At 42.5% G+C, this 26281-nt stretch overlaps 1 protein-coding gene across 1 annotated transcript in view; it reads left to right on the forward strand.

Annotated features, from left to right (window-relative positions):
* The window catches only part of COLEC12 (collectin subfamily member 12), a 91680-nt gene that overhangs the window by 49771 nt on the left and 15628 nt on the right, over positions 1-26281 (forward strand). Inside the window, exon 2 of the mRNA XM_086472478.1 lies at positions 25943-26065. Coding sequence (XP_086328604.1) covers positions 25943-26065 — 123 coding nt within the window. The remainder of the gene's footprint in view (positions 1-25942; positions 26066-26281) is intronic.

Below are 26281 nucleotides of genomic sequence, written 5' to 3' on the forward strand. Positions count from 1 at the left end.
CATTGCAATAATTACATCTAGAAATAAAATTAAATGAAAGTGGAAAGCTTCAGTTAACTATGGCAGGACTTGGGCCTGAAGTAAAGGTTGTAAAGCTTTCAGTGAAGTAAAGCCTTCAGTGAAGCAAATACTAGGTGGGGACCTAACCAGGAGGGTGGTGCCACTTCCAAATCATGAGCTTCTTGCGTGAAAGGATAATGACAGTCTTCAACAGCAGCAGAAGCAACCCCTTCCAGTCCATCACTATCTTTCCCTCCTGTATGTCAGTGATGAACACCTCCGGTGTTTCATCCCGGGTCAAGTTTCAGCAAAAAGAATCAGTCCAGTCCAGTCCAAGTCCCTGTGCGAGCCAGAAATTGGAGAAGTAAAGAAAACTGTACTCCACTGCTTTAATGAAGGCAGACTTAAAATACTCATTTCACTTCTGAGTAACGTGGCCGCCCCATAGCACTGAACTGGACCAGTGGCACTACAATGTGCAAAATAAATTGCATACACATTTTTATTTTCTAATTTGATTTCTTCAAAGTCTGTTCTGTCAAACCACTATGGAATGTTATCTAAATTTTTAATATCTATTTACATGTCATGTACAGATACTTTGTATGTACTTATTGCCTCTACACATTTTTTCCAGTGTCACGTTGCGATGCAGTTGAAACATTTTTTTTAATCCAACCCCAAGTTTCTATGGTTTTCTCAAGATAAAGGCAGAAATGTTAACTGTAGCCAGATTTTATACTAGTTTGGTAACAGGAACATGAGAATTGAGGCATAGTTAAGTTAGACTTAGTGTTGGTTTTGACCTATCTGTACCCAAGTGCTTTCTCTTTAAGCTTTTCCAGTTCTCTGTATTATGTTATTAAAGAACATAACGCTTGTGAGTGGCTATATAAACATCCCCCCCACAGTGTGAAATGAGGCAGCATGCAAAACGTGTGGTTGAAGTTGTCAGCTATGGATACTTCTCCACATGAAGAAATGGAAATCTCAGTGACATTCAGCTGTTTTCAATCTGCTGAAGTATTTTCGTTTGGGTTTTTTTTTAAAATTCTTTTGGGGTTTTGTTAAATTAAAAAGATGACAGACACCTTATAACTTCTCTATAGAATTTATAGTAGATGTTTCTGTCTGTAATTGGGACATCACACAGATATGCCTCAGTTAGTATCTTCAGACAAGTTTTCACATGCATACTGTAAGGCTTGGAGTCTGGCATTGTAGGTTGCTTCTCTGTACGTGCCCTCGCAGAGACATTTACTCTGAATGCCCTGAGAGCTGCAACACCCCCATCTGATGCTGTTACCTTTTCAAAATATTCTTTAGCAAACAAGACAAGGAGGCAGTCTTGGGATTCTTGATTTTTCCTGAAGTCTCGCAGAGACTTTAAAAGAACTTTCTAAATTGTTGAAACACTTTTAGGTTAAAAAAAAAAAAGAAAACCTAGAGATGGGTCGCTGATGAAAGCATTCATTGGAAATCAAAAAACATAAGCCTCTGTTTTGACTCAAAATCATGAAAAATTAAATATAGGGCTCGCCCTGCACAGGTTTTGAAGAGGATTAAGAAGAATAATATGAAGAGATTTCCCCTCTTTGCACAAGCAGAAACCAATATCCTTAGACTTTTGCTCCAGAATGGCAAAGGTCTGGATTTGATACTGGGAATTTTCTCTTTGGTGTAGTGAGGAGCAGTTGCAAGCTGGATACTGGCTGTAAGATCAGACCTTTAAATGACTTTCCTGAACGTCGAAAACACTGAGCAAAGCTGCTGTCTCAGCACGGGTATCACATGGCCTGAGCTGGGTCTGAGGCTGTGAATGTCAGTGGAAGCTTAGTCCTGCATCAAACTTCATGTCCCACAAAGAGGACCCTGTAGCGATGCAGTTATCTATCCTTGTGCTAAGAGGAATACGAGGCTTGTCTGGTCTTCTAAGCAGAAAGGCCCTGGAGGACTTTGTGTGCACAATGTTTTGTGAGAAGCAGACTTTGGTCTCAGGAGGACATCTCATCCTTCCACGTTACTAATCAATCAGCATTTTTCATTTTTAGATTTAAAGCCCTTGCCCAAGACCATTGGCATCTCTTCCTGGCCCCTCATTGCTTTTCACGTCACATTACAACTGTAAAATGGTGCAGCTTTGAAGTTAACCTACGCAGGGAAGGGAAAGCCTTTTTATTCTCCTGAATAAGAGTAACCACATGAGGACTTAACTTGCTTTAATTCACATGCAACGTGCTTCATATGTCTAATTGATTTATCTTAGCTTTCCCACATGTCCTCACACAGGCATGCCTCAATGCAGCTTGAAAGGAGGGAGTGCAGCCTTATGGCTGAAAAGCTGGCGGTAAGTTATTAAACCTAGCAGCAGCGAGAACCCCTGAGACAAAATCTTTGGCAGTTTTCTACACCATGTAGTGAGCTTGGGTCACTAAGGGCCTGTAAATAGCATCATAATGACTGGTTCCTCAGCAGGGATAAACATGTGCTTTGAGTTTTCTAAATGATTCAGAGGCGTGCTGTGAGATAACTACTGATAACAAGCAGATGTGAAGTTTGCTTTTCAAGACAGGGAGGCTGAGGGGGAAAGTCAAGTAGATTTTGGCTTATGGTCCTCTCAGAAAGCCTGATATTTGAAGATCATTAAAGCTTCTTTTTTTGCAGGGGAGGAACTCAGTTGTATCCGATGAAGGTAATGTTTTAAACCAGTTCTTGTGAGGGCTAGTGAAATACTGCAGGCAAAACTTTCCGTGAGTCTGAACCTGAAGACAAAAGGGGAACGCTATTTTACAAGATTTGGAATATTGTATAATTTCAAAATCTATTTTACGTTATGCCAGTGTCTTTCCAAAAGCTTTCTCAAAACTCACATATGTGTAAGTTCTTTTTTTTATTTAAATGGTGCCTAAGTGTTGAAGGATGCGTTTCATCATACGGGGCAGCAGGACACAAAACAAAGGTGCTGAGCTAATGTGCCCGTGCATGGTGCAGCAGTGCTGCTCAGCGGCACAGCCGCAGTGACGCTGCGGTGCTGTGAGCCCAGGGCTGGGGTCACTGTTAACCGGAGGCTCTCAGCACAGCGTTTCACATCGGCAAGAGAAATACACAAGCAGTCCTGTAGGATGATGCGTTTGCAAGGTCTCAGAGGAAATCTCTTAATCTCTCAAGGCAAAGGCTCTCGCCAACAGGTTACCCTTTCTTTCTCAGGGAGGTTTGGAGTTTCACTACTACTCTACAAGTGGAGTAAAATGAATTCTTTAAAAAGCCGAAGAAGTCAATATTTTTCTCAGTTACATGAATTCTCAGCAAACTGAAGGGTGAGGTGAAAGCTGTTTCAGTGGTCAAGGGGAGAGTGAACCATTTAGTAAGAAAAGTGACTGCAGACATCACTTATCCACAGTGACTCCTCTGAAACATGCTGGAATAGTTGTGGGGATGTATTTTTTAAAAACCAATTTTTCTGTATGTTGTTTAGGAGCTCCCTTTTAAATGGCTTACCCTGATGCCTCGCAATACTTTTAAAAACCTTTTTCCCAAAACAGCAGAGGAAGAGGAAAAGTTTCTCCCTGCAGGTTTTTGAGGGGCTGGAAGGGGAGAGACATGAAAAGACATCACCAAACCATATTAGGGCTCATCAGTTGCCACGTGTGTCTGGTGCCTCTTCAGTTTCTCCTTTGTCCTGGATTTCCCAACAGAAATGCACTGATTCCTCCCGAGCAATGCCTGCCAGTCTGCACTGTGACATTAGCTCCCTGTTTGAAGGCTCAACTTCCAAGTGCTGTGGTGACAGGCGCTGCCTATGTGGGGGCTTGCCCCTGGTTTGAGGATGGAAAGAGCCAGCCAGGTCTTCAGGCTGGGAGGCTCCAGCACAGCCTGCGTGCCCGGCCAGTCTGAGTGTGACCGGTCTGACCCATCTGGCTTTGCAAACACGAGTCCCGACTCAAGGGCAGTTATTAAATGTGAGAGAGAGGTAGCCAGGGTGGCTACTGGTGCAACGGGAAAACTGAGTTCAGATAAAATGTCTTCAAATGCACAAAGCGAACAAGCTTGATATATTATTATTTTCCTTTTCGATCTCCTTCAACCCAAAGAAGAAGCAAACATGGCTCAGGCAGCCTCTGTGCCCTCAGGAAGTCTTTTGCAGAGATATCCATATGTGGTAGCTATATTTGCTTTTACAGTTGACTCCTTTTCCTATAAGCGCAGCAGCTGGTTACTAGCTGTTGTGAGATACCCTCTTCAGCCTCTTGAACTAGACAGATTTTATAATCATATAGTTTGGTGCAAATAGCTGTTTTCAAGAGCTTAGAGTGCTTTAAAAATGCAAAGGCTCATGACTTTACAACTAGAGGGGACCATTATGACCGTGCAACCTGACCTTTTGCATAATACAAGACAGAGTAATTGCTGAATGATGCCTACAATCTCTTCTTCTGGGGCTAAGGCATATCTTTTAAAAAGACATCCAGTCTTAATTTTTAAACTTCATGTGACAGACAGAATCCATTAAACATCTTTTCCACTGTTTCCCATTGCTAGTCATCTTCTCTGATAAAAATCATCAGCTTGTGTCTATTAGGGATGTGTTTAACTTCCCTGTCCACTACGTTGGCTCTTATCATGACTTTGTTTACTACAAAGCCCTGTATTATCAGGAAGGGTTTCATTTATGAACAAAACATGTCAGCTTAGCCTCATCTTTGATAAAATCAGTAAAATGAGTTTCTTTAGCCCCTCATTTTAAGGCAGGTTTTTATCATCCTTTCATCTGCACTGTTCAAGCCACTGCTGCATTTCAGTTTTTCAATGAGTGGATGCAAAAATGACACACATTATTTCAGTAGCATCACCAGACAGAGTTATGCCATGTCTCTAATCTTGCTTATACACCCAGCCATTGCATTTGCTCTCTCCTCAGTTACAGGCTTCCCTGCTGTCAGGCCCTGGTGGTTACCCACACTGCCTTCATCGCTTGCTGAAAGAGTCACCTACCCCTCCTACGGGATAAGGGTCTTGGTCTTTATATTTAATTGGCAGTATTTAAAAAAAAAGACAATATTGGCCAAGTGAAGTCAATTGCCTCACGATCACACTGCTTTGTAGATCTGACTCATCCGTACTTTCCAAAGTTTGAGTCCTCTGGTGGGGTTTTCAGCCACGAGCCACAGACTGTGGTGAACCCTGCTGAGTACCCGCTGCAGTTGCCAGATATTTCATGTTGTAAAGACTTATTCTTCATATCCTCACCTATCTTGCTGGAGCTTCTGTTGCCATTTGAAAGGATGTGGTGCTGAATATGTTTTTCACATCGGACTGTTTCTGGCTTGGTGCCTCTTTGGTGTGTCCTCTTTCAACAGCCAGGTATGCCTGAGGTCAGTACAAAAGCCCTGCTGACAACTGCAGCCTTCAGATAACAAGTTTATCAGTGCAGTGGTAACTATCTTTTGATACACCGTCAACATGCGTTTCTGTCGCAGCCTCTTTACATGGCATGAAGTGATTTGGGGAAAGCAGATATTCTTCTGAGCCTTTATGGAAGTGGAGTTGCCATGGAAACGGGTGGATTTCTTTGTCTCCTGCTCTTTTGGGGACTAGGGGGATGTTAGAAGGTTCAGGGCAGGGTTAACAAATTTTGTTCTGTAGCGTACCTAGAAGAGTACAAAAGCCCTCGCTGTCAACACTCCAGGCAGAGTAGCTCTAATACTATATTCACCACGTCATTTACAACGCACTTTAGGCTGCGCCATCCAAACTGCAATATATTCAGTAGAGTCCCTGCCTAGAACTGCTTCCAGGTTAAGGACAGGGACCTACACGACATGAGCAAGCCCAGAAGGCAGCAGACACGTGGGTGATGCAGCTGCTGGATCTTAAGGGCACCAGGGACTTCTGCAAGAGAGAAGCGGGGAGCAGGAGGTGATGGAGCAGGGCTGGGGCTCTGTGCACAAGGACTGGGTGCTGCTCCTCTCATGGGAGATGGAGAGCAGACCCCAGCTTCCTGCTGCTTGTCTGAAGTTTTACAAATCAAAGGAGGAGGGAAAGCCGAGGGTGTGAGAAGAGAGACATTAGGAGTGGGAGGACGGCTAGGAACAGACCTCCGGAACTACCTGCAGGCCCATGTGTGTGTTGCAGAGATGGAGAAGGGGGTCGTAGCACAGGGATGGAGGAAAGATGACAGTGTTGGATGGGGGGAAGGGGGATAGCAGCTGCCTTGGAGCTCTTCTGGAGGAGGTCAGAAAGAAATGTAAGGAATCTGGTGGCAAGGGGGTTTTAATCATTGAGTCAAGGGGTGGGCAACCTAGGGTCCAAAATTTTAGCAGAAAGAATGTGGGGAAAGCTCATTGCAGAAATTTTTAAAGAAAGAACCTGTATGACTTAATAACAGCTCCAGCCTGGATTAAAAATCTGATATTTATTCATAAACCAGCAAGAAATGAACTGTTGATATGCACCTCTTTGAAACTACATGAAAAAATAACACATTGTTATAGATACCTATAGGAAGGCTTTCCGGCAGTTTTAATCTTATGCTGCACAAGGCTTTAGCTATCACAGGGAGAGCTGGAATTGCTGAGCAGGTGAGAAATACCCTGAACAGGCAGGTGGGATACCAACAGAAGTGGTGTGTAATATCTAGCTGTATATGTGTGTTCGTACGGGGGAAATTAGCTGTGTGGTACGTTCTGTCAGTAAAGTACCAGAAACCTGCAGAGCTCTCAGGCTGTTTATGAGGGAGTGTGAAGACGACTGAAGAGAACTAAATAGTGAGTTATTGCACCACATGTGAGTCATTCAATTTTTACCTCATCTGGCTAAAATTCAAAGTCTGTTTTCAGAGGACTAATTTATCCCACTCTAGTGCCTATTTCTCTGGTATCTACCGAAGTAACTAGCTAAATTAGAAGAGAGGCCTGGGACTGGAGTAGCAGGGAAGCTAGGTCAGTATGGAGGCATGTGAGCTGGGATCACATTATTCTTCAAGCTCACACTTTCATAAGTACTCGCTTGGCTAAATGATGTGATGTGAATTACAGGGCATTCTGAATGCAGATCACTTGCTAAAACTGTTAAGTGAGCCTTTAGATTTTTCTCATGTACAACTTGCATAAAGGAGGAAGATATTTTAGGCACAGGAGGCATTACAGCCATGCATGGTGATCTTGCAGAGAGACTCTACTTTGCATTCATTTCTCTTATTGATACTATTCCTTACAGCCCAGACTTTATATTGCATATTTTCAGAGTCCCCAGTGGTGTTCATGGAAGCACTGCCTTGACAGTGAACCAGGGGGGACTACAGAAAGATTTGGTCCTGGGAAGATAGAAGCTGATTTTGAACATAATTTTTGTTCTGGATTGATGACCCCTCTTTTGACGTCCTTTTGGATATCCCAGAAAATATCTTAAAAAAAGACCAAATAAATAAATGGGATTAGTCCAGAGTCTTCAAAACAGGGAACTTGGCTATGGAAGCACTTGCTAAACAGTAATAATAGACCAAATTTCAAAAGAGCTGAACCACCAGCAGCTTCAGTTAACCTCCTACTCATGTATTTAATGTTAAACTGTTTCTTTGATGAATGGTACCAATTTCAATAGAAGTTGCCAGGTAATTTTGAAATGTGGGCTGTTTATTTAGTAACTCCCCTGAACCTGGAAGTGCTTTACATTCTTGTGGTGCGAGACCATCTCTTTTTCATATTCCACGTAGAGCCGAACAGTGTGTCAATACTGAAGAAACGCTTGCTCTGCTGACCAGCATGTCAGAAGAAGAAATATTTGGAAAACTGCAGGGAAGGCAGAACTAGAAAAACCCACTAATTTCCAATTTCTTCTCATCATTACCAGCAGTGGCGTTTGGTGATAGATATTCCGAAACTCTGTATTATAAAACATCTTTAAATAATCTGTTCACTTGAAAGTCATAATACATTAATTGTGTCATCAAACAATTGCAGATTTAGGGACAAATTCTGCTGATTTCCGAGTGCTTACAGCTGCCAGTGAGCTGGCACATCTGCAAGGCCATGTGAATAGCAGACTTGATTTATGAGGTGAATTTACACTACAGAAAAATATCTTAATTCATGGTAATAATTTTCTTTAAATTATCTTAATTCATGGTACTTTCAGAGCTGAGTTTCAGTCTGTAATAGCTTCTAAGCAAATTCTATCTGAATGTACATTCACCAAAGTAAGTCTTGATCAAGCCAAGTAAAAATATAAACTTTGGAAGCATCATCTTTGGTAGCATTCTTTGTCCCACAGAACTGAAGGATGGGCTGCCCTCTTTTTCTGAAAAAGTGTTGAAAAGCAGGGAATGGGCAACAGTCAGCATACCAAATTTTGGTCCGAGTTTTATCTGTGTGATGACATTAACTCTGTGAGGCTCCACTGGAGCAGGTACAAAGATAATTTGGCCTCACTACTGTAAGAAAGTAAAATAGATTAATCTGCAACTTATCTTGAAGACTGAGTAAGCCAATGGGAACTGGCACAGAACCCAAACCCTGAGCCTTAATGAAAATTCAAGGCAATGGTTTTTGACTTTGTAAGACTGCCAGGTGCTGTTCAGCTGAGTTAGGAAGACGGAGGCCCTCAGTCTTTCTTTTTGCCACACATGAAGCATCCTTGTTGAAATGCAGCCCTGTTAATTTAAGACACCCTCAGTCCTAAAATGGCTTTTCATCTGTTAATAGGTGGCAGACTGGATAAAACAGTATGTTGGGGCGCTCAGCTTTCCACATTCTGCTGCCTACTAGATGAAAAAAGTGAAAAAACCTGTAATAGACCTACATACTGCAGAAAAACTCAGCATGAATGTGAACGTCCCTCAAGCATGTCGCCCAGAAGCGGAGGCGGCCACACGCTCTCTGCAGTGACTGTCCCCCTCCGATGATGGAGTCACTGCTGTGCTGCAGATTCCCAGAAGTGTCCTTACCCCTTCTCCCAGCGCGGCAGAGTCGTGGCTGGAAGCAGAGCACAGCCGCCCCCGGCTGTGAGTAATGTGGTGAATGATTCAGGTTACAGCTCACAGGGAGGCAGGTTTCTTGGCTGTAAAAGACTGATGCAGTGATCACCCGTTATGCTGTGAAAAACTGACTAAAAAAAAAAAAAAAAAAAAAAAAGCATTTTTGTCTCTATTCTCTTGCAAGTTGCAGGAACCGTCCCAACACATGCAGATAAAGGAAAGTTTGCAAGAAAATAGGTTTTAATGCGTAAGCCTTCATGCACAGTGCTCCAGTACTTCCAGCAATCTTCCAGTATTTCATTTATTCTATCATTCATTATACATTTTGGTTGTAATCAAATCATCCTGAAATGCAGCATTTAATTTTATTGCCATAAGTAAAGAGTGCAAATATAACAGAAAGTATGCTCAGAATAGGGACTGTAGGGACTGGTTGGATCTCAGTAGTTTTCTGTGAATATCAGGTGAGCTCTGCTTTGAAAGTTACTTCAGTAAACAGCTTCAACAAGCGTGTCAAAGTTAGCACCTTCTGGTGTCCTAGAGAATGCTCCACTTTCACATCCTGGTCCACAATCTTTGCTTTCCATACTGTGCCTTTTAGTAGTCACTAGCATTGTCATCAAATTTTCATTGATTTGTGTAGTCATGATACGTGAGGTTTAGTACTATAGTCTTTTCCCAGTCTATTAGATGACTGAAATGTTGTTCTTCCCTCACTTTTCCTTATGCTTCATCTATACTTCAAGGAAAAAGCTGCCCTTTGACAAATAGAGCTTACCTCCAGAATTTGGTGGGCAGCTTTGAAGAAGGTCCTGCAGACCTTCTTTAGGACTTTGATTCAGTATGTTTATTTAAAGAAAAATTAAAAAAAAAAAAAAAGAAGGGCCAAGATGAGAAATGTGTCCTTTCACCCCTAGGTAAGAGAAATACACCTGCCTTGGTGGTTGTCTCTCCAGAGGGATACCCAAATGACAGGAGAACCTGGCTGAGGATGACCAGGTTGCACACTGGAGATGGTGCCCGCTCTCAGGGAAAGCAACAGAGCAATTTCTCAGTGGTAGTGTTTAACAAACAGGACTGAAGATACGTCACCAAAGCTTTAGCATTTCTGGCAGTATTATAGGGCCATGATTCAACATAATGGACTGTCCCTGAGCAGTTTCTCCCATTGTATTAATTGAAAAAACAAGCTTTTAACTAGCCTCCAGCCTTTATTCCTTTTGATTCACGCTATTTTGTTTCTTGAACAAACAGACTTACTACATGTTTTATAAGGAAAATATTTCTCGTGTTCCAGCACAGAGGTACGCTGACCCTTATCATCTGCTGTCCCCATCCAGTGCCATAAAACATCTGGGAGGGTTATCTGCTCACTCCCTGTCTTAATTCTGAGCTCAGCTGGATCTGAAAGGCATGTCCCCCTCAGGGCAGTAAGACGCCTTGTCATCGCTGTTAATTTCCCCTAAAGACATATATTTTCTGTGCAGCAGGCCAGAGCAGAGACACACCTATTTCCATTTGTAGGGCTTAGAGCCAAAACACTTAACTGCTCTGACCTCTTGTGTATGATAGGCTGTACAATTATATCCAGTTATTCCTGTATGAAGTCCAATTACTTTGTTTTTGGCTGAAGCATATCTTTTAAATGAGGAGCCAGGCTTGATCTGAAGACTTTAAAATACAGGGAATCCCCTGTGATAGTAATTCGTTCCAGTTGTAATCACCCCCACTGCTTGAATTTTTGCTTAATTTCCAAGAGCCATCTTTCTACCTCCAGCTTGTAGTCAGGGGCGTATGTTACTCCTTCTGCCTCTTAATAAAAGTGTCCTTTAGTGCCAGTGCTCGATTAAAGCACCTAGGGTCTGCAGCCAAGTCTTCTGGTTTTCTTTTCTTTAATGTTTTCTTCTAAGAAAAGCATTTGGTTCAATTTCAGCCTCTCACTGTAAACCCCAGTCCCCTGGTAAGAATCTTAGTGGTGGAACGCCTGGTAAGACTTGCAGCCTCCCCTCTACCAATGTGAGGAGCTCAACAGCAGCTCCCTCCCATATGTGCTACCTTGCAGCTGGTGGACCTCAAAGCTTCTGACCCCACAAGGAGCTGCCCTTGGTCACCAGCCCCAGGAGCTCTTGACCTTTGCATGACCAGCCTGGCCCTGAGCCGCTAAGCTTGTCCAAGGTTGTCCAGGTTCCAGGTGCTCTCTCCAGCAGGAGAAGGCTGGAGAGCCACAGCAGTGGGTTGGGCTTTCGGGGTCCCTGGGTTGAGTTGGGTGTCCATCAATGCTGTGATGGCCAAGACGTGTCCAATTGCCACCTAATTGCAGCACGATGGGAAACCTTCCTTGTCTTCTCACTCCTGCTATCCTTTTTGGAGCCACTGCTCTGCAAGCACAGCACACAGGGTTTATGCTTTTTGTTCCCACCATACTCTTATCTACATTGACGTTCGCTTTCTTTAAGCGGTCCCAGCTTATCCTGTGATTAGCTTGCTTGAATGGCTGCCCTGTACCCATCGTTAGCTATGCATTAAGTTTTGTGTTCCTTTGGAAACCTTACAAAGTTTGTGTCTGTGTCTGAGAGAGCCCAAAGAAGGATCTCCCACAAAGCTGGATGCCATTTTCAGACAGTACAAAATATTATGGAGCAGCTAAGCAGTAGTAACTAATGAAATCATGATTACAAATGAAGTGCTCTTCTGTCCTCTGGCTTCTGTCCATGTACAGCACAATTTTGACCTGATTTTGCTCATGCACCTTGGCAGAACACTTGGAAGAAATTTCCATAAGTGCCTTTAACTTTTCTCTAACAAAGTTCTCAACAAAACAAGGAGTGGAGGAGAGAAAAACCTGCATAACAAATTGGACTACCCTTACAATTTCTACAGGAGTGTACCACTTTTGCTGGGCATATCCTCTCTTGTCTTTTTTTAAAGAGCTACCAGGACATTTACCAAATGGCTTACTCTATTTTAGGGTTGCATTTGTGTCATGTGCACAACTGTGCAACAACATCTTCTAAAATTGTACAGATGTTGATCTTGCCAGTAAAAAATAGTATTCATGTAATAGGATATGAAGGAGCTGAAACCATTAGTCTCTTATGTGCAAAGGCTACATCTTATGTGCCCAAACATTTCTTCCTTGCAGAGGCTTGAGTAAGATTCAGAGTACCAGGAGGTGATGCACGAAGCATGCTTAGCAAACAAAATACATCTTTCATTAAAAAAGAAGGTTCTGCTCAAACTGAAAGCTCTGCTTTTCATGGTCCTGTTTGTGGTGTGTGCCTTTAGCTATAGTTTATGGTTTTCACCATTGCCAACTCTGCTTTTCAGGAGTGTATAGTTCAACCATGGAAAAATTCATCCAGGGCTGAAATCTGGCATACAAGGAACCAGCCAAGAAATAAATGTTCTAAGTCAAATAAAACTGCTGAGAAACAGACAGTTTAAGAAAATATTTTTACTCTTAATACATGAAAATTATTTTTCAGCCTATTATTTATAAGTATTAAAGCAGTACAGGGACTCAGTGCCTGTGGACTCTGAAGACACAAGGAAAAGTTATTTTGAAGTTTATTGGATTTTGCTTAAATATGTTATAGCGCTATGTGTTAATTTTTTTAATCCAAAGTTTCCACTGAGCTGCCACTTTGGCTGCTTCACCTGCTTTTCTGTTCTATGCTTTTAGCTTGACATGGAAGAAAAGACATTTTCCGGCTCCTTGGTTGAGTGATACACCTACACTGGTGTAAATTGCACGTAACACTGTGTAAGCCAGAGAAGTTACACTTGTGTAACTGAAATTGTGATAAGGAACAAGGGTGTTTAGTGCAGTTTAGTGCTGAAAATATTTGACGCTTGCATTGAGCAAATAAATTATAGCGTCTCCACACTTAGGATGAAAGACTGTGGGTCAAGGGTGTGATGTATTTCTCTGCTGGAGTTCAAAAGAGCAGCTGCAGAGTATGGCATAAATAACAGCCAATATTGACTTCTTTGGGAGTGAAAAAGCAAGATATATTGACCCCAAAGTTAAATATTGACCCCAGATTTGCTTCAGTCATTTTTTTTTTTGCTTCAAGGACCAATAAATCTTGGTATTTGGCAAAAAATAAGAGTTAAAAAGCAAGTTCAGGCTTGACACAAACGTGTGCAATTCTATCAACTTTCTAAGTGTTTGCTACCTTTTACAATAAGTACAGGAAGGGGCAATTTTCCTCATATTTTCAGTGGTATATCACATTAAAATAGGGAAACCTAATTGTTACAGCCATTATTTGAGGATTTCAGCATTGTTCAAAAAGTTAAAAGTATGATAAAGTTGCAGGTCTAGAGTAACATTGGAAACCAATGAAAAGTTGTAAGGCAGGTATTTAGGTTTGCAGTCTGAAAGTCTTTGGCGTTAACTTCAGGAAAAATAATTTTTAAAAATGAAAAAAAATTCACACACCTCGCCTGTCTGACTTCACTCGGTTCCTTTCTTCCTTCTTTCCTGAACTGTTGCCCTCCAAAGAAGTAGACATTATTTTCAATTACCTAGGGATTGCTTTCACTGAAACACAAGCTAAGATTTAGGTTTGGGTTTTTTATTACATAGGATTGTACCTTTCTCAAGAACTTTTAATAATATATTTACGTATCAATTAGGGAAAAACCCCACCGGTTTCCCGGTTTCCCTTACAACTTCTTGTCTAAAATAAAATTTACAAATTCCCACTTGCAGTTGTAGATTTATATTATGCCTTCTGCCTCTTAATTAAAATATCCTTTAGTACCTGGGATTTTCTCTCCATCAAAGCACATAAAGTTTGTTGTGAAATCCTCTCATGTGTTAATTTAGTCTTCTGGATAAGAACAGCAATTCAATTTAAGCCTCTCGCTGTAAAGCTCAATGCCCTGATAAGGCTTGTAGGAATGAGTCTGAAGCACCTGGTAAGACTTGAGTCCTCTGCAGCTGTGGAATCACAGGAGCCCCAGGCCTCCTGGCAGCTCCCGCCCCTACGGGCTGCTCTGGAGCCAGAGACCCTAAAACTCCATGGCGCCATTAAAAAATGTTTTGCAAATACTTAGTTTTCCATTATTTTGTAAGCTATCAAGAAAAGGATTATAGCAAGGAATATATCTTTCAGGAATATGATCATTATTGCAGTTATTATTATTACTGTTATTATTGTAACTGTAGCTTTGTTAGTGGATGGTCTAATAAGCTTCCCATGATACAAAAAAATGGCAGGTTGTAACAAGGCATGCATACACCTGACAGATTTAGTAGGTTAAAGTTTTGAATGGATTTGTCAACTTCTGTATTTCTGTGATTGCAGTAGAGTTTTCACCTACTTAACATGGTGATTGCATTGACATTAGGAAGGCAGCGGGTAGGTGCTATGTGGGTAGGTAGTATGTTTGTTGTACTCCTGGCTAGTCACTTATCTTGTCTGTGGCTACAGTGCTCTGGATGCCCTTCTGCATAGCTCCTCCCCACTTGTAACAAGCAGATTTAACTCAGCAGTTTCCAGCATTTGTCAAGACAGTGTAAATTTGCTTATTGCTTTATTAGGAGGAAAAACACGATTTGCATCAACCTCAGTTCCACCTCTGACAGGAAACTTCTTATAGTAGTTTATGGAATAATAATTTCCTCTCTAGATACAGGTGAATATTAAGCAGCGAAAAATCACAGAAATTGTGACGGTATTAGGTAGGAAAAATCAGTTTATATCAGGGCTGTTTGCTCCTTACATTGTGCAGCCATTGCACATTGGCACAACCGTGTGAAAAATGTTCTGATCGTCTGAGGAATTCATTCTAAGTCTGCTTGTTATCCAGGAAACTGGAAGCTAGTGAGGTGTGTATGAGCCAGGGTATGGGGAGAGCTCAGGAGCTGGAGATACTTCAGGACACAGAAAAGATGGGCAAGAGGGAAAAGGGGAGAACAGAATGAGAAAACTGAAAGATGGTAGCTGCGTTGGGTCACAGTCCTTCCTCTTAGCCTAGAGATCCAGCTTCTCTGAGGAAAACATACATTTTGAGAAGATGAGATTCAGGAAAAGGAGGCAGAGACTGAGGTGGGTTGGGGGAGGTTGGTTAGGTTGGAGGATGGAAACAGGATTTATCATCTCTGCAATCAAGCCTGCAATATTTCTGAGGAAAAAGCCCTGCCTTTAGAAAGTGGTTTTAGAAGGGCAGTGGGGTGAAAAATAAATCCGAGCCCTACCAGCCCCTCTCCTTTGGAGGTGATTTAATGCCGTGGGTTGATTTGGCCAAGGGGAGTAAGGCAGCACACTTCCAGAGAAGCAGTGTTTTTACCTGGACATAATTTCTCTTCTGTAGTTGAACACACAGCCTCAGGAGATTAGGAGTGAATTTACAGCCAGTGGGTTTATGACCATGAGCTACATTTGATGCAGTGCCTGTGGAGATCCCTTCTTCTGTGTTCGGTGTTGGTATCTCAACCAGGCAGTCTTGATATCGTCATGGAAAAGGCTAGTCAGAAGAGGAGATTTGCACTCACAGCCATAATTAAATGAGTAGAGCAGGCTTTCGTATCCATACTGTGATCTCTACACTCACTTTCTTCTGTGAAGTCCTACTGCGTTCTTCCTCATGGCCCTCTCTGGTTTTGGGGTCACATTCCAAATAAGGAGCCTATGTAACTGCTAAGTACCCAGCACAAATAGAAACACCTTCACCTCTTCTTTTACACGCACATAAGTCTTCTCCAAGTAATGTCCTCAGATAGACTTTTCAGTTGGAAAAGAGGCAATTTTTGTGTTAGAAATTCTTAATTCTACTTCTTAATGAAGGCAACAGAAGCCTTACCACTAAATCCAGCAAAGGGTGGATAAAGGTCTATAATTAATTTGGGTCATCAAATCTTGATTAACTTTTTCCAGTTCTGCTAATGTCAGCATTTCATTGCAGCATTCCAGGTGGAACAGGTAACAAAGCCTGTAGATACAGATACATCTGCATTTTAATGCTAGCAAATCAAGTCTTCATAACTTTCTCGGAGTTTTGCTTTGCTGCATGAAGTTGGGCATACCTGTTCATAGCCTACAGGCAATTATTTTTCCTGCTGAAAGCCTTATCAAAAGTAGCTCTGTATTTTTCCCTAACGGAAAAATATAAATACAGTTTTTATGCCATCAAATATGGTTGAAACTTTATTTTGTTCCACTCCACTAGGTAGTGGGAGGAGAGAAAAAAACCCTGATGAATGAGAAGGGCATGCAGCATGCCTCTGACTACCTAGTGAAAATTGGTTTAGATTCATATGAGTTACAAGAGTTCAAAAGCACACTTTGCAGAGCCACGTGGGGTTTTATAACGCGCTTAAATGAACAACCTGCCTCTACCACATCACGGGTGCGTGTGTGCACGTATGTACCCGCACAGAAGCTTAGGTGGAACAGATGGTTGCCATGTATTCACATTTAACTTGTGCAGGCACATAGAAAGGTTTAATTTCTGTAGATAGTTGGAATAGCATTTGTGGTAGCATCAGTGCACACGGAAATGTCGCCTCGTTGGGCATGGCTGGAATCTTCATTTGACGAGGGAGAGATTTTCTTGGTTTGTAAAACAGTGATCCAGCGGTTTTAGGATTGTCCTTAACATCATGTCAAAAGTTGCAGACGTTAGTAAAACAAAGGGTTAAAGCTTCCCGCGAAGAGAATGTTTTTTCCACCTGTGCTCTGTGCCTGGTGAGTCGCTCTGCAGTACAGGTGTCACGGCTGGCAGTATCAGCACCTACCACCCTCACAGCCCCCGACGAGATCATGTTGCCCTCTTAAACCCTCTCAAAGAAATGTACGTCGAAAGCTACAAAGCACAGAGTTGTTATTATTTTTCTACCTACCAGTTAACATAACACCATTACTAAGGTCACTAACACCTAAATACTGTGTTATAAAACCAGAGAATGTTAGGGGAAATACACACTTTGAGTGTGTTACCTTTTTTCCTCCTTTCAGTCCTATAGATCTGGCTATCTTGCGAGTCAGTCTAAAATTTTCTCTATCGGGATACAGTTTGGGAGAGGCTCTTTGCTGTGATGGTTTGCAGCTGTCTCGCCTGTTATTAAACACGTCTTTAATTCATACATATCTTTTATCTTCTTTTAACTGTTCTATTTATTTTCTCATCTTCTGAACAGCCTAATTAGATTTATGTGTTTAGCTCCAGAGACATACACCGAGTGATCCCTTGCTTGATTTTCAGTAACTGAGGATAGAAACATCTCTGTTCTTCCAGACAGTTATTCAAAAGCTCAAGCACTTACTGGTTTTTGTTCTGGTTTGAGTTAAGCTCTAGACTTCTCTTTAAATCTAATAGTCTATGGGATGGTGGACCCTCTGGTGGTGTGATATTCTTACCGCATTGCTATGGCTGGACTTTAAACTGTTGCAAATCCATGATTTTTCTTGAAATTTACCACGCTGGTCCTTCAGTTCTGTTCATAATATTTGCCTAACATCCAGTTCAGATACTCAGCAGTCTTTGCTTAGCCTGTGTTGTGGTGGGGCTTTTTGTATCCTTTCAATTAAGATATTTAGTGTTTAATCACAGTGGGACATTGTTTGGTAATACTATATAATTAAATGGTGATGGTTGCTGAAGTGTATAATTAGGATTTCTGACAACTCATTGTGAATCTCTGGTCTACTGTGAAGGAGAACAAAGCCAGAGAGAAAATGCTGGCTGGGTTATATAAATAAGTGAGAGATGATGGTCAGGCTGAAAATGAGGGTTCTTCCCTCCTTTAATGAAAGGGTTTGTGTACATTACATAGAATAAAGTATTTCTTAGGCTGAAAGCTTTCCAGAGATAATAATGTTGGTCCTCTGAGGCTGTTTATTATGTCAGATGTGGGATTTGGATTTACAGGAAGTGGCCACTGCCTCCAACAGACTCAGTCTGGTGGGGGACAATTTGCCCAGCCTCCCCTGCGTGCAGAGCTTTGGGCTGCAACCTGCAGATCATCAAGGCTTGGGTTTTTCCAGAGACGGAAAGACCATTTCCACTGAAATACCCTGGCCTTTTGGGACAATGTGCCCCCCTCCAGCCTCAGGGGGTGAGGGACATGGCAAGCCCTGCCAGACCCAACCCCAGCATTGCCCCCTCAGTGGTGAGAGCGGCTCTTTAGGGGCAGGATTATGAAAAAATCCTGTAAATGGTGGATTTTTATACTGTCTTAAGATTTAAGGAACAACTCTTCCCCACTTTTCTTTTTTTAACAGTGTAGGAATATGCTGTTCTCCTAAAATGCAAGCTGAAAGTCTCTCGTAATTATATAGCTGCAAGAATCATAGAATCATGAAATGGTTTGGTTTGGAAGGGACCTTTAAAAGTCATCTTGTCCAACCCCTCCAGTGAGCAGGGACATCAACTAGATCAGGTTGCTCAGAGCCCCACCCAGCCTGACCTTCAAGGTTTCCAGGGATGGGGCTTCTACCACCTCTCTGGGCAGCCTGTGCCAGTGTTTCACCACACTTATCCTAAAAAATTTCTTCCTTATGTCCAATCTAAATCTACCTTCTTTTAGTTTAAAACCGTTACCCCTTGTCCTATCACAACAGACCCTACTAGTTTGCCCCCATCTTTCTCATAGGCCCCCTTTCAGCACGGAAAGGCCTCAATCAGGTCTCCCCGGAGCCTTCTCTTCTCCAGGCTGAACACCCCCAACTCTCTCAGCCTGTCCTCACAGGGAGCTGCTCCAGCCCCTGAGCATCTTCGTGGCCTCCTCTGGACCCGCTCCAACAGGTCCAGGTCTTTTCTGTACTGGTGCCCCCAGAGCTGGACGCAGCCCTGCTGGGGGAGTCTCACCAGAGCAGAGCAGAGGGGCAGAACCACCTCCCCTGACCTGCTGGCCACGCTGCTGCTGATGCAGCCCAGGATACGGCTGGCTTTCTGGGCTGTGAGCTCACCTTGCCGGCTCATGTCCAGCTTTTCATCCACCAGTAGCCCCAAGCCCCTCTCGGCAGGGCTGCTCTCAATCCCTTCATCCCCCAGCCTGGGGGGATACTGGGGGTTGCTCCAACCCAGGTGCAGGACCTTCCATTTGGAAAGAAAGGGAAACCAGTGTGAAAAAGAAATCCCAGAGTGTGATGCTCAGGATAAAATCACAGACACTGGCACTACTGGCCCTGGCAGGAGTCACGCGGCTCTTTTGAGGCATAAATTCTCACAACAGTCTTTTGAGGTGTGTTTTTTCCTCTCCAGAGTTTATTCGTACAAGCTGCCAGCTATGTAACAGGGCGATAGGGTTATACAGGACACTGTAGAAACCTGTGAGGATGGTGTGGTTTGGGTTTGGGCCATTTATTTATTAATTTATGAAGAAAGAAGCACTGTGTCTGCAGTGTTTACTTGAAATATAGAGTGGCTGCTCCATCCTCTGTCTTGCTTCCATGTTTCATTATTTTCCACCTGGCACAGGAAAACTGGCACAAATTAGGTGAGTACATACCCACTGCTTAGATTTCAAGTTTTGTTGCTTTAATTGCTTCCTAGTAAATAACCAGAAACCTTTTCAAAATAAACATAGCTTGCATTTATCCCTAGTTGATTACAAAACCAGAAGCAAAACTCGTAGATTCTGGAACAAATGATAGTGGTTTTGTGCTCAATATTTTTTCCAATGGCACTGTAAAAACCTGGGAATGAAGTTAAGCAGGCTGTTGCAATCCACCTGCCCAGAAGCCAGCACTGCACCGACCTGGACTGTTGCCATTGTGGAGACAGGGCTTGCGAACACTGTGACTGTGGGAGGAAGGTCGGCACTCACGTTCACTCTAGGGCCGAGTGGAAAGGAAATCACGGCAAGAGACTGAGTGAGGAGCGAAGGGGGTGGCAGCAGTAACAGTTCAGTGGCATCACCCCTGTTTTATAATGTACAATAAACGGCCTCGGTTTGCGTGGTTAACTCTTCCCCACAAAGCCCTGGGGCTGGGTGCGCACACGTGCGGGAGCCGTGGCGGGAGGAACGGCTGTTTGAACGAAGGCAGCAACATGGCTTTTCCGAACCAGGCGCTTCGCAACTGCAACCTAAGGGCTCGGTGCTCCCCTGCAGACTGGCCACGCAGTAACTGCCATGCTTGCTCTCTTAGCCACACTCAACCCCAGGATGGGTTGTCCAGCACATTTGGGTCACAGAGCTAGAGAGGGCTGGGGCACCGTGCAGCAGCTAGAGGGGCAGCTGCTCAGAGAAGCCCCAGTACATGCTATGCTTCCCATGGCTAAATGCCTGTCCAACAACTTGGGTATGAGCATGGACCTTGACGCATTAGCTAGGAAAATCGTAGGGTGTCTATGTACACTTAGCTCAACTTATAGCCTTTACCGTGTAACAATATACTCTAAACTGAAGGAAGGAGATTTATCTCAAAATAATAATTACAAAACACATGAACCAGTCTCTTCTTTTTACCATTTATAACCACTATAAAGAACGATTGCTTTCTGAGATAGGTTAGTCGTATGAAACCTCCGAATCATCAGTTTTGCTGACTGCAATGAAACTATTCAGGGAGGATCACAGGAATTGTTTTTGTGAAGGGCAGGTTAATAACCTGTAACACTACACAGAAGAGAAGACAAAAATCTCACTTTGAATTTTGTGACTGGATGGATCCAGTAATCTCAAAGCTATACAAATTTTATTGTTGGCAAAGATGTGTTTGTTCTTGATTTGAGTGTGCTAATGTAATATGCTGGTTTTGTGTCAGTACAAAAACTTCTCTGTAAACAACACATGCACACATACATTTTTTGTTATATTTTAACATAAATATATGTGTGTGTGTGTATGTAAGCATGTATGTATACATGCTTGTATGCCTGAATTTTAAAATGCACTCTGTCCTAAGAGGCAGACTGAGTTTCCTAACGGCTAGTCATGCATATTAGTAAAAACTACCATCTTACACTTGGGTGCCTGAATTTAAGCAGGTGCCTGAGTTACAGCCAGGTTTTTCAAGGCATTTAGTTGTTTCAACCTGGAGATGGGTTCCTCATGGGATCATCTACTTTTGCTAGTGAGATAGGCACCCATTGGGAGCTCTGCATGGTTAAGTACTTCTCAGTATTTGATTCCTACCTATTTGTTGAATCATAGAATAGTTTGGGTTGGAAGGGATCATTTAATTCCACCCCTGCCCCAACCATGGGCAGGGACACCTTGCTATGGCAGCAGGGTTGGAACTAGATGGATGTAGTGTGCTCAGGCCCCTTTAAATATAAATGTTAGATCTGCTGTTCATCAGTTTTGAAAACATTAGCTTTGAGAAATTTATCATTTGAAGGCTGCAAACTAGGCTTGCAGTCTTCCTTCCAAAATCCAAGGTATGTTATCTCCTTTCAATGAATCACACTGGGGAAAACCCCTCCTAACTACTGTATGTATTTTTGTTTCCTGCACTACATTTCTTCAGTCATCTTATCAGTACATTTTTTGTCAGTGTTACGAAGGAAACTCGCATCTTTGTCAAAACTGATCTGCAAGCAGAAATATTATGAGGCCACTTCAGATCCTGCAGCAAGAGCCAAGAAAAGGACACAGAGGCAAATACTTTTAAAAGACTTATTCAGAAAAAAAATAAAATGTGTGCGTGTCATATTTGAGTATTCAAAGACATGCTCCTGAAGCGTAATATAGTTGAGGAGTCAGGCATTTTGTAAGGTGGTTTCTCCATGTCAAAGAGCAAAGATACCTAGTCTCCCATTAAAAAACACAGAACAACAACAAAAAAAACCCAACCAAACAAACCAGCTCCTCCCCCAGCAAAACCTCTGCTTATCTGGAGCCCAAAAGGAATCTGCAGATGTATACCCCCTGCATGAGAACAAAGTCTTCAGTCACTGGAATGCAATGCTATAAAAACAAATACTACAAAGCCTGGTAACAGGGGGATGTCTCACTTGCATATTTTTTTGTGACCATCTTGGTTTGCAGTGAAGGGGGTCCCCAAAGCATGTGAGCCAGCAGGATCTCTTTGTACTAGGAGGCTGTCTGTTTGGCCAGATGTCTTCCCAACAGTGAGACAGAAAAACCAGAGCTCTTATTTTAATAAGACAGAGAAAGGAATGGAAAAAAAGCATGTGTCCAGCAAAACGAGGCACATTGTGTCCCATCTGATATTTATTAAACCTTGATCAAATCGGCAGTGAGCAATGCACGTCATGCGGAAGTGACCCCGGCTCCCTGGGTTTGGAAGTTAGTGACAAATGTCTGGGAGCAGACCAACGTTGAAAACACGTGTATAGGACACAGAGGAGTGTGCTGCACTAGGAGCAACAATAACAAATGGAGAAGAACTGACTTCAGCCGAGAACCCCCTTTTGCAGGTTTTACACATGTTCTATGGAGGGAATGGGCATGTAGGGTCTTTCCTTGCACATTTACTCTACCCCTTTCTAGATGAGAGGTTACACATCTCCTGGAAGAACATTGCATTTTATGTAAGCCATAAAAGCAAGCAGTCGAGTGGGTAAAATCGGGCAACTTTTGTCAAACTACAGCCCAAGCATGGGCTCCTTCAAGCCTTGACTCTCAGCTTTTTTGATAAACCTGTATGATTTCATGCCAGCCTGCTGGGTTTCGTGTAATCACAGAGAGCCTTTGAAATTGTCTCCCATCTGTTGTTGCTCACTGTTTTGGCTATTATGTCTTTTCAGAGCAACCCATCAATAAAAATAAGTGTCCTCACAGCGCAGACTAAATGCTTCTCCTGTATCAGAACAGTCTTATTTGGGCTTGGTCCTTGAACAGGGAGTGAGGAAGAGCAACAGGGCAAGTTGAAGCCAGGCACCATGCTTGGGGAGGTTGTGGAGCCCTGATTACACTGTAATTCATCCCTAGACAGAGAGGGTTGCATTCCTGACTTTTACCTTTGCTCATAGCCTGGATTATTTAACTGCACAGAAAGTCATCAGAATGAGTCTTCCAAATCTTTTCTTCAAGGTACCTCTGTCTTTAGTATTTTTTATATGTTTAGTAAACTAGAAAGTCAGCTGTTACTAGCAGCAGAGTTAAGAGCTATGTATTTGCAATAAAAAGTGGATTTAATAGCACTGCAAGACTTTACTATGTCCATCTCTAGGTAAAGGAAAACAAAGGAGCCTGTTAGAGCTCCCTGCTTTTTACCTGGGACACATTAGATGAGGGTAGCAGGGGTCTGACGGCAGTCAGATGCAGTTTTAAGCTGAAAGCACCCACAGGCAATGCAATACACAGTCCCAGCCCAGCTTACTTAATGGAATTGCTCTAGCCTGTGTGATCGCTTTAGTACACTGTGTTTATGTTATTGATACCAACAGCACTGGACTGTTAAAGGATGGAGAGGTCTGGCTTTTGTTGGAGTGCTGTTCTGATGTCAGTTTGAAATGCACTGAAAGTAAAAGTTCCGAAAAGCCAAAGTGCTGCTTTATTGAACCAGCGATAGAGAGGACTGAGACAAGTGAAACAAGATCCTTGTGAAGCACTGGAACATACATGATGCTAGATGCTGAACTGCAATACATCCAGTGACATCAGCGAAGTTCCAGCTCATTACACTACACAGGAAGCTGGAGTATGGTGACAGAAAGCAGGTCATGTCATAAAATGAGTAATCTTAATATGAGACTGTAATCAAGTGAAACTTTTCTACGTGCAGTTGCTGTCAAAGATTTTGTTTTTATTTCTGCCTTTCTCTGTGCTTTGTACCTCTGCAGTCTATCAGTCTTCACAGTTATGGATCTGGTCCGGCTTCCATTAACATTAAAATAGGGAGGATCAAGCTTTCTGTATTTAGAAGGTGAATGTGATGTGCTTTGTGCCCCAAGCTTCTTGTGTTTTTTGATATGTGGGCTGTTCGAAGACTTACAGGATTGGAATCTGAATTTTAAATGCTTTGGAGGAGGAACCTTGCATTCAGCACACAGGGGCTCAATGAGCCCATTAGTACCAGCTAACAGCAGCAAAATGGTGCTCCAGACACCACAAGTTCCCAGTGTGAAAGAATTTCAGTCTCTGAATACCTACTGCAAACCCTTAGAAAATTGCACTTTCCCTCTCCAGCTGTTCCAGGAAACAGAGCTTCCCCACTAGCAAACTCCTTTGGATTGTCAACCAAATAAAGAAAACCAGCCCACACATCAGGATCCATAAGCAAACCCAGCTATTGAATGACGGACCCTTCACCTTTTCTTTTGGGGTGCAGGAGTTAACAGCCTTCCAAATCCAAGTCACCAATCAATGGGCTATGCAACTGTCTGTCTCTGTGCCAGCTCCCTTCCTTCCCACCTGCACAGGCAGGAGAGAAGCCTTTCCCCTCTGGAGTTTCTGTTCTTGGGTTTATGCTTACAAGCCTTCGTCTTATTTTCCCTTAATGTTCCTGTTCCTGAGAAAAGAACCAGATTCCCAACTGATCTTATGCCTGGACCCCAAGGAACCTAAATCTATGACATTGCTTTCATCACATGGCAACAGAACGTGACATCACAGCTGAAAAGTTTAGCAAAAATATGAGATGACATGATGTGGAAAGTGGGCTGACCTGTGAAAGATGCATTTCTGCCTTAGCCACAGCTAGTATGGGAGCAGAGGGAATTGAGGAAAATGCCTTGTCAAATACACTTTGTATAAATCCTCTTCCTGAGTTGCTCCAATATGGTAATCCCTCCTTCAAGTACCCTGGGCTTAAGGAAGACACTCGAAAATGCTGCTCTTTGAGAGAGAAATACAGTTGTCGGTCATCCGTCCTCTGTGAAGCCGGGGGAAGCGCCCCATGCTTTTGTCTTAAAAAAATGAAAAAATAAAAAAATCACTTTGCAAAAGGTCGTGAGTTGAGAAAAGTAAAATCAGCTGTGGGTTAGGCCTCGGGGGAAATATAAGTTACTCATAAAAGCTGCGGAGCAAGTTTTGATTAGTTAAGTAATCTGGTACATAGAATTTATTAGAGCTTAAAGCTTTCCTGTGGGACTCCCCTAATAGTACACAAATAAAGTAAAATATCAAAGAAATGTGTTTTCTGACAGACACAGAAAGCTACATTAATCCTGGCCTGCTTAACACCCATCAGAAGGAGGGATAAATCCCACCCACTGGTTCCAGCACCGTAGTCCAGTTTTCATGTTCTTACATATTTGTGTTTCTGATTAATTTCTCGGTAACTTAAGCAATGCTTCCAACACTCTCAAGCTGTTCCTGAGGAACACACAAAGAAAAGAGCAATATTGCTTCCCTAATAGACTCAGAGTTATCAAACCATTCTGCAAAAAGCTCAAATATAAAATAGTAAAGGCCTGTCTTCTCTCATCAACTTGAGGCCCTTTTTCTTAAACTTGTCCACAAGGGGAAATTCACCAGCATTTTTCTGTTGGTATAAAGGTACTGCTAGCTTCACCAGTATAGCACCCCTTCTTTTCTGGGGAAATAGTGTTCTCCAAACCCCCCAAAAGTAAGAAAAAAGTCTGTTTCATTATTGAAAGAAAGCGTTCACGTGGTAACCATTTGTGGTTTTTGTTACAAAGCAGGACCAGTAGTCCTACTGGGCTTTCACAATGTTATTTCTGTATTTTCCTTCCACTGGAGCATTTACTGTCTCCTATTGCCCCTGTAGGGAGACTGAATGCTAAGAAAGAGCTGGTATGATGTGATGCTTGATAGAGGAGATGCTGATAAACTTCCAAGTATCACCATAGTCTTGTTAGCACAACTGGAAATCTGCCCTGTCTCTCATGAAAGCCGTGGGTTTTCCGGTGAAGCAGAACCTACTTCTCTTCCACATGTCAAACCCCCAAAGCAACTGGATCACTAAGCTGATGCTTCAACCACTGTGGAGTCTATCCTGGCAGAATAGGCAGACAGGCACCCATGAATCATCTGCTTACATAAATAATTCGTTCTTTAGAAAATGGAGGAGAGGAAATGGAGAGATAAAACCAGCAATGTATTCTTTGCCGTTGTTTTAAAATTCTTAAAATCTTCTTTTGCAGGTATTCAGGAGGGGACTCAATGTACCAAATGTAAAAATAACTGGGCACTGAAGTTTTCCATCATCTTATTGTATATTCTGTGTGCCCTGTTAACAATCACAGTAGCCATTCTGGGATACAAAGGTATGTATGCATCAAGCCCAACATTTCACTTTCAGCCAACCATCCAAGCACACGTCCATATATTAGATAGACAGGCAATTTATCACATTTCACCTTAAATATCAATACCTTGGCAATGTTGGCTTTTTGTACAACAAACTGCAACCTTAAGAGTTTCACTTTCAAACAGTTTTGAAGTTTTGAAACTAGAGTAGACATTTGAAAGAAAGGAAAAGT

Source organism: Leptosomus discolor, chromosome 13 (assembly GCF_034619465.1).
Source record: "Leptosomus discolor isolate bLepDis1 chromosome 13, bLepDis1.hap2, whole genome shotgun sequence".
Taxonomy (NCBI): domain Eukaryota; kingdom Metazoa; phylum Chordata; class Aves; order Leptosomiformes; family Leptosomidae; genus Leptosomus; species Leptosomus discolor.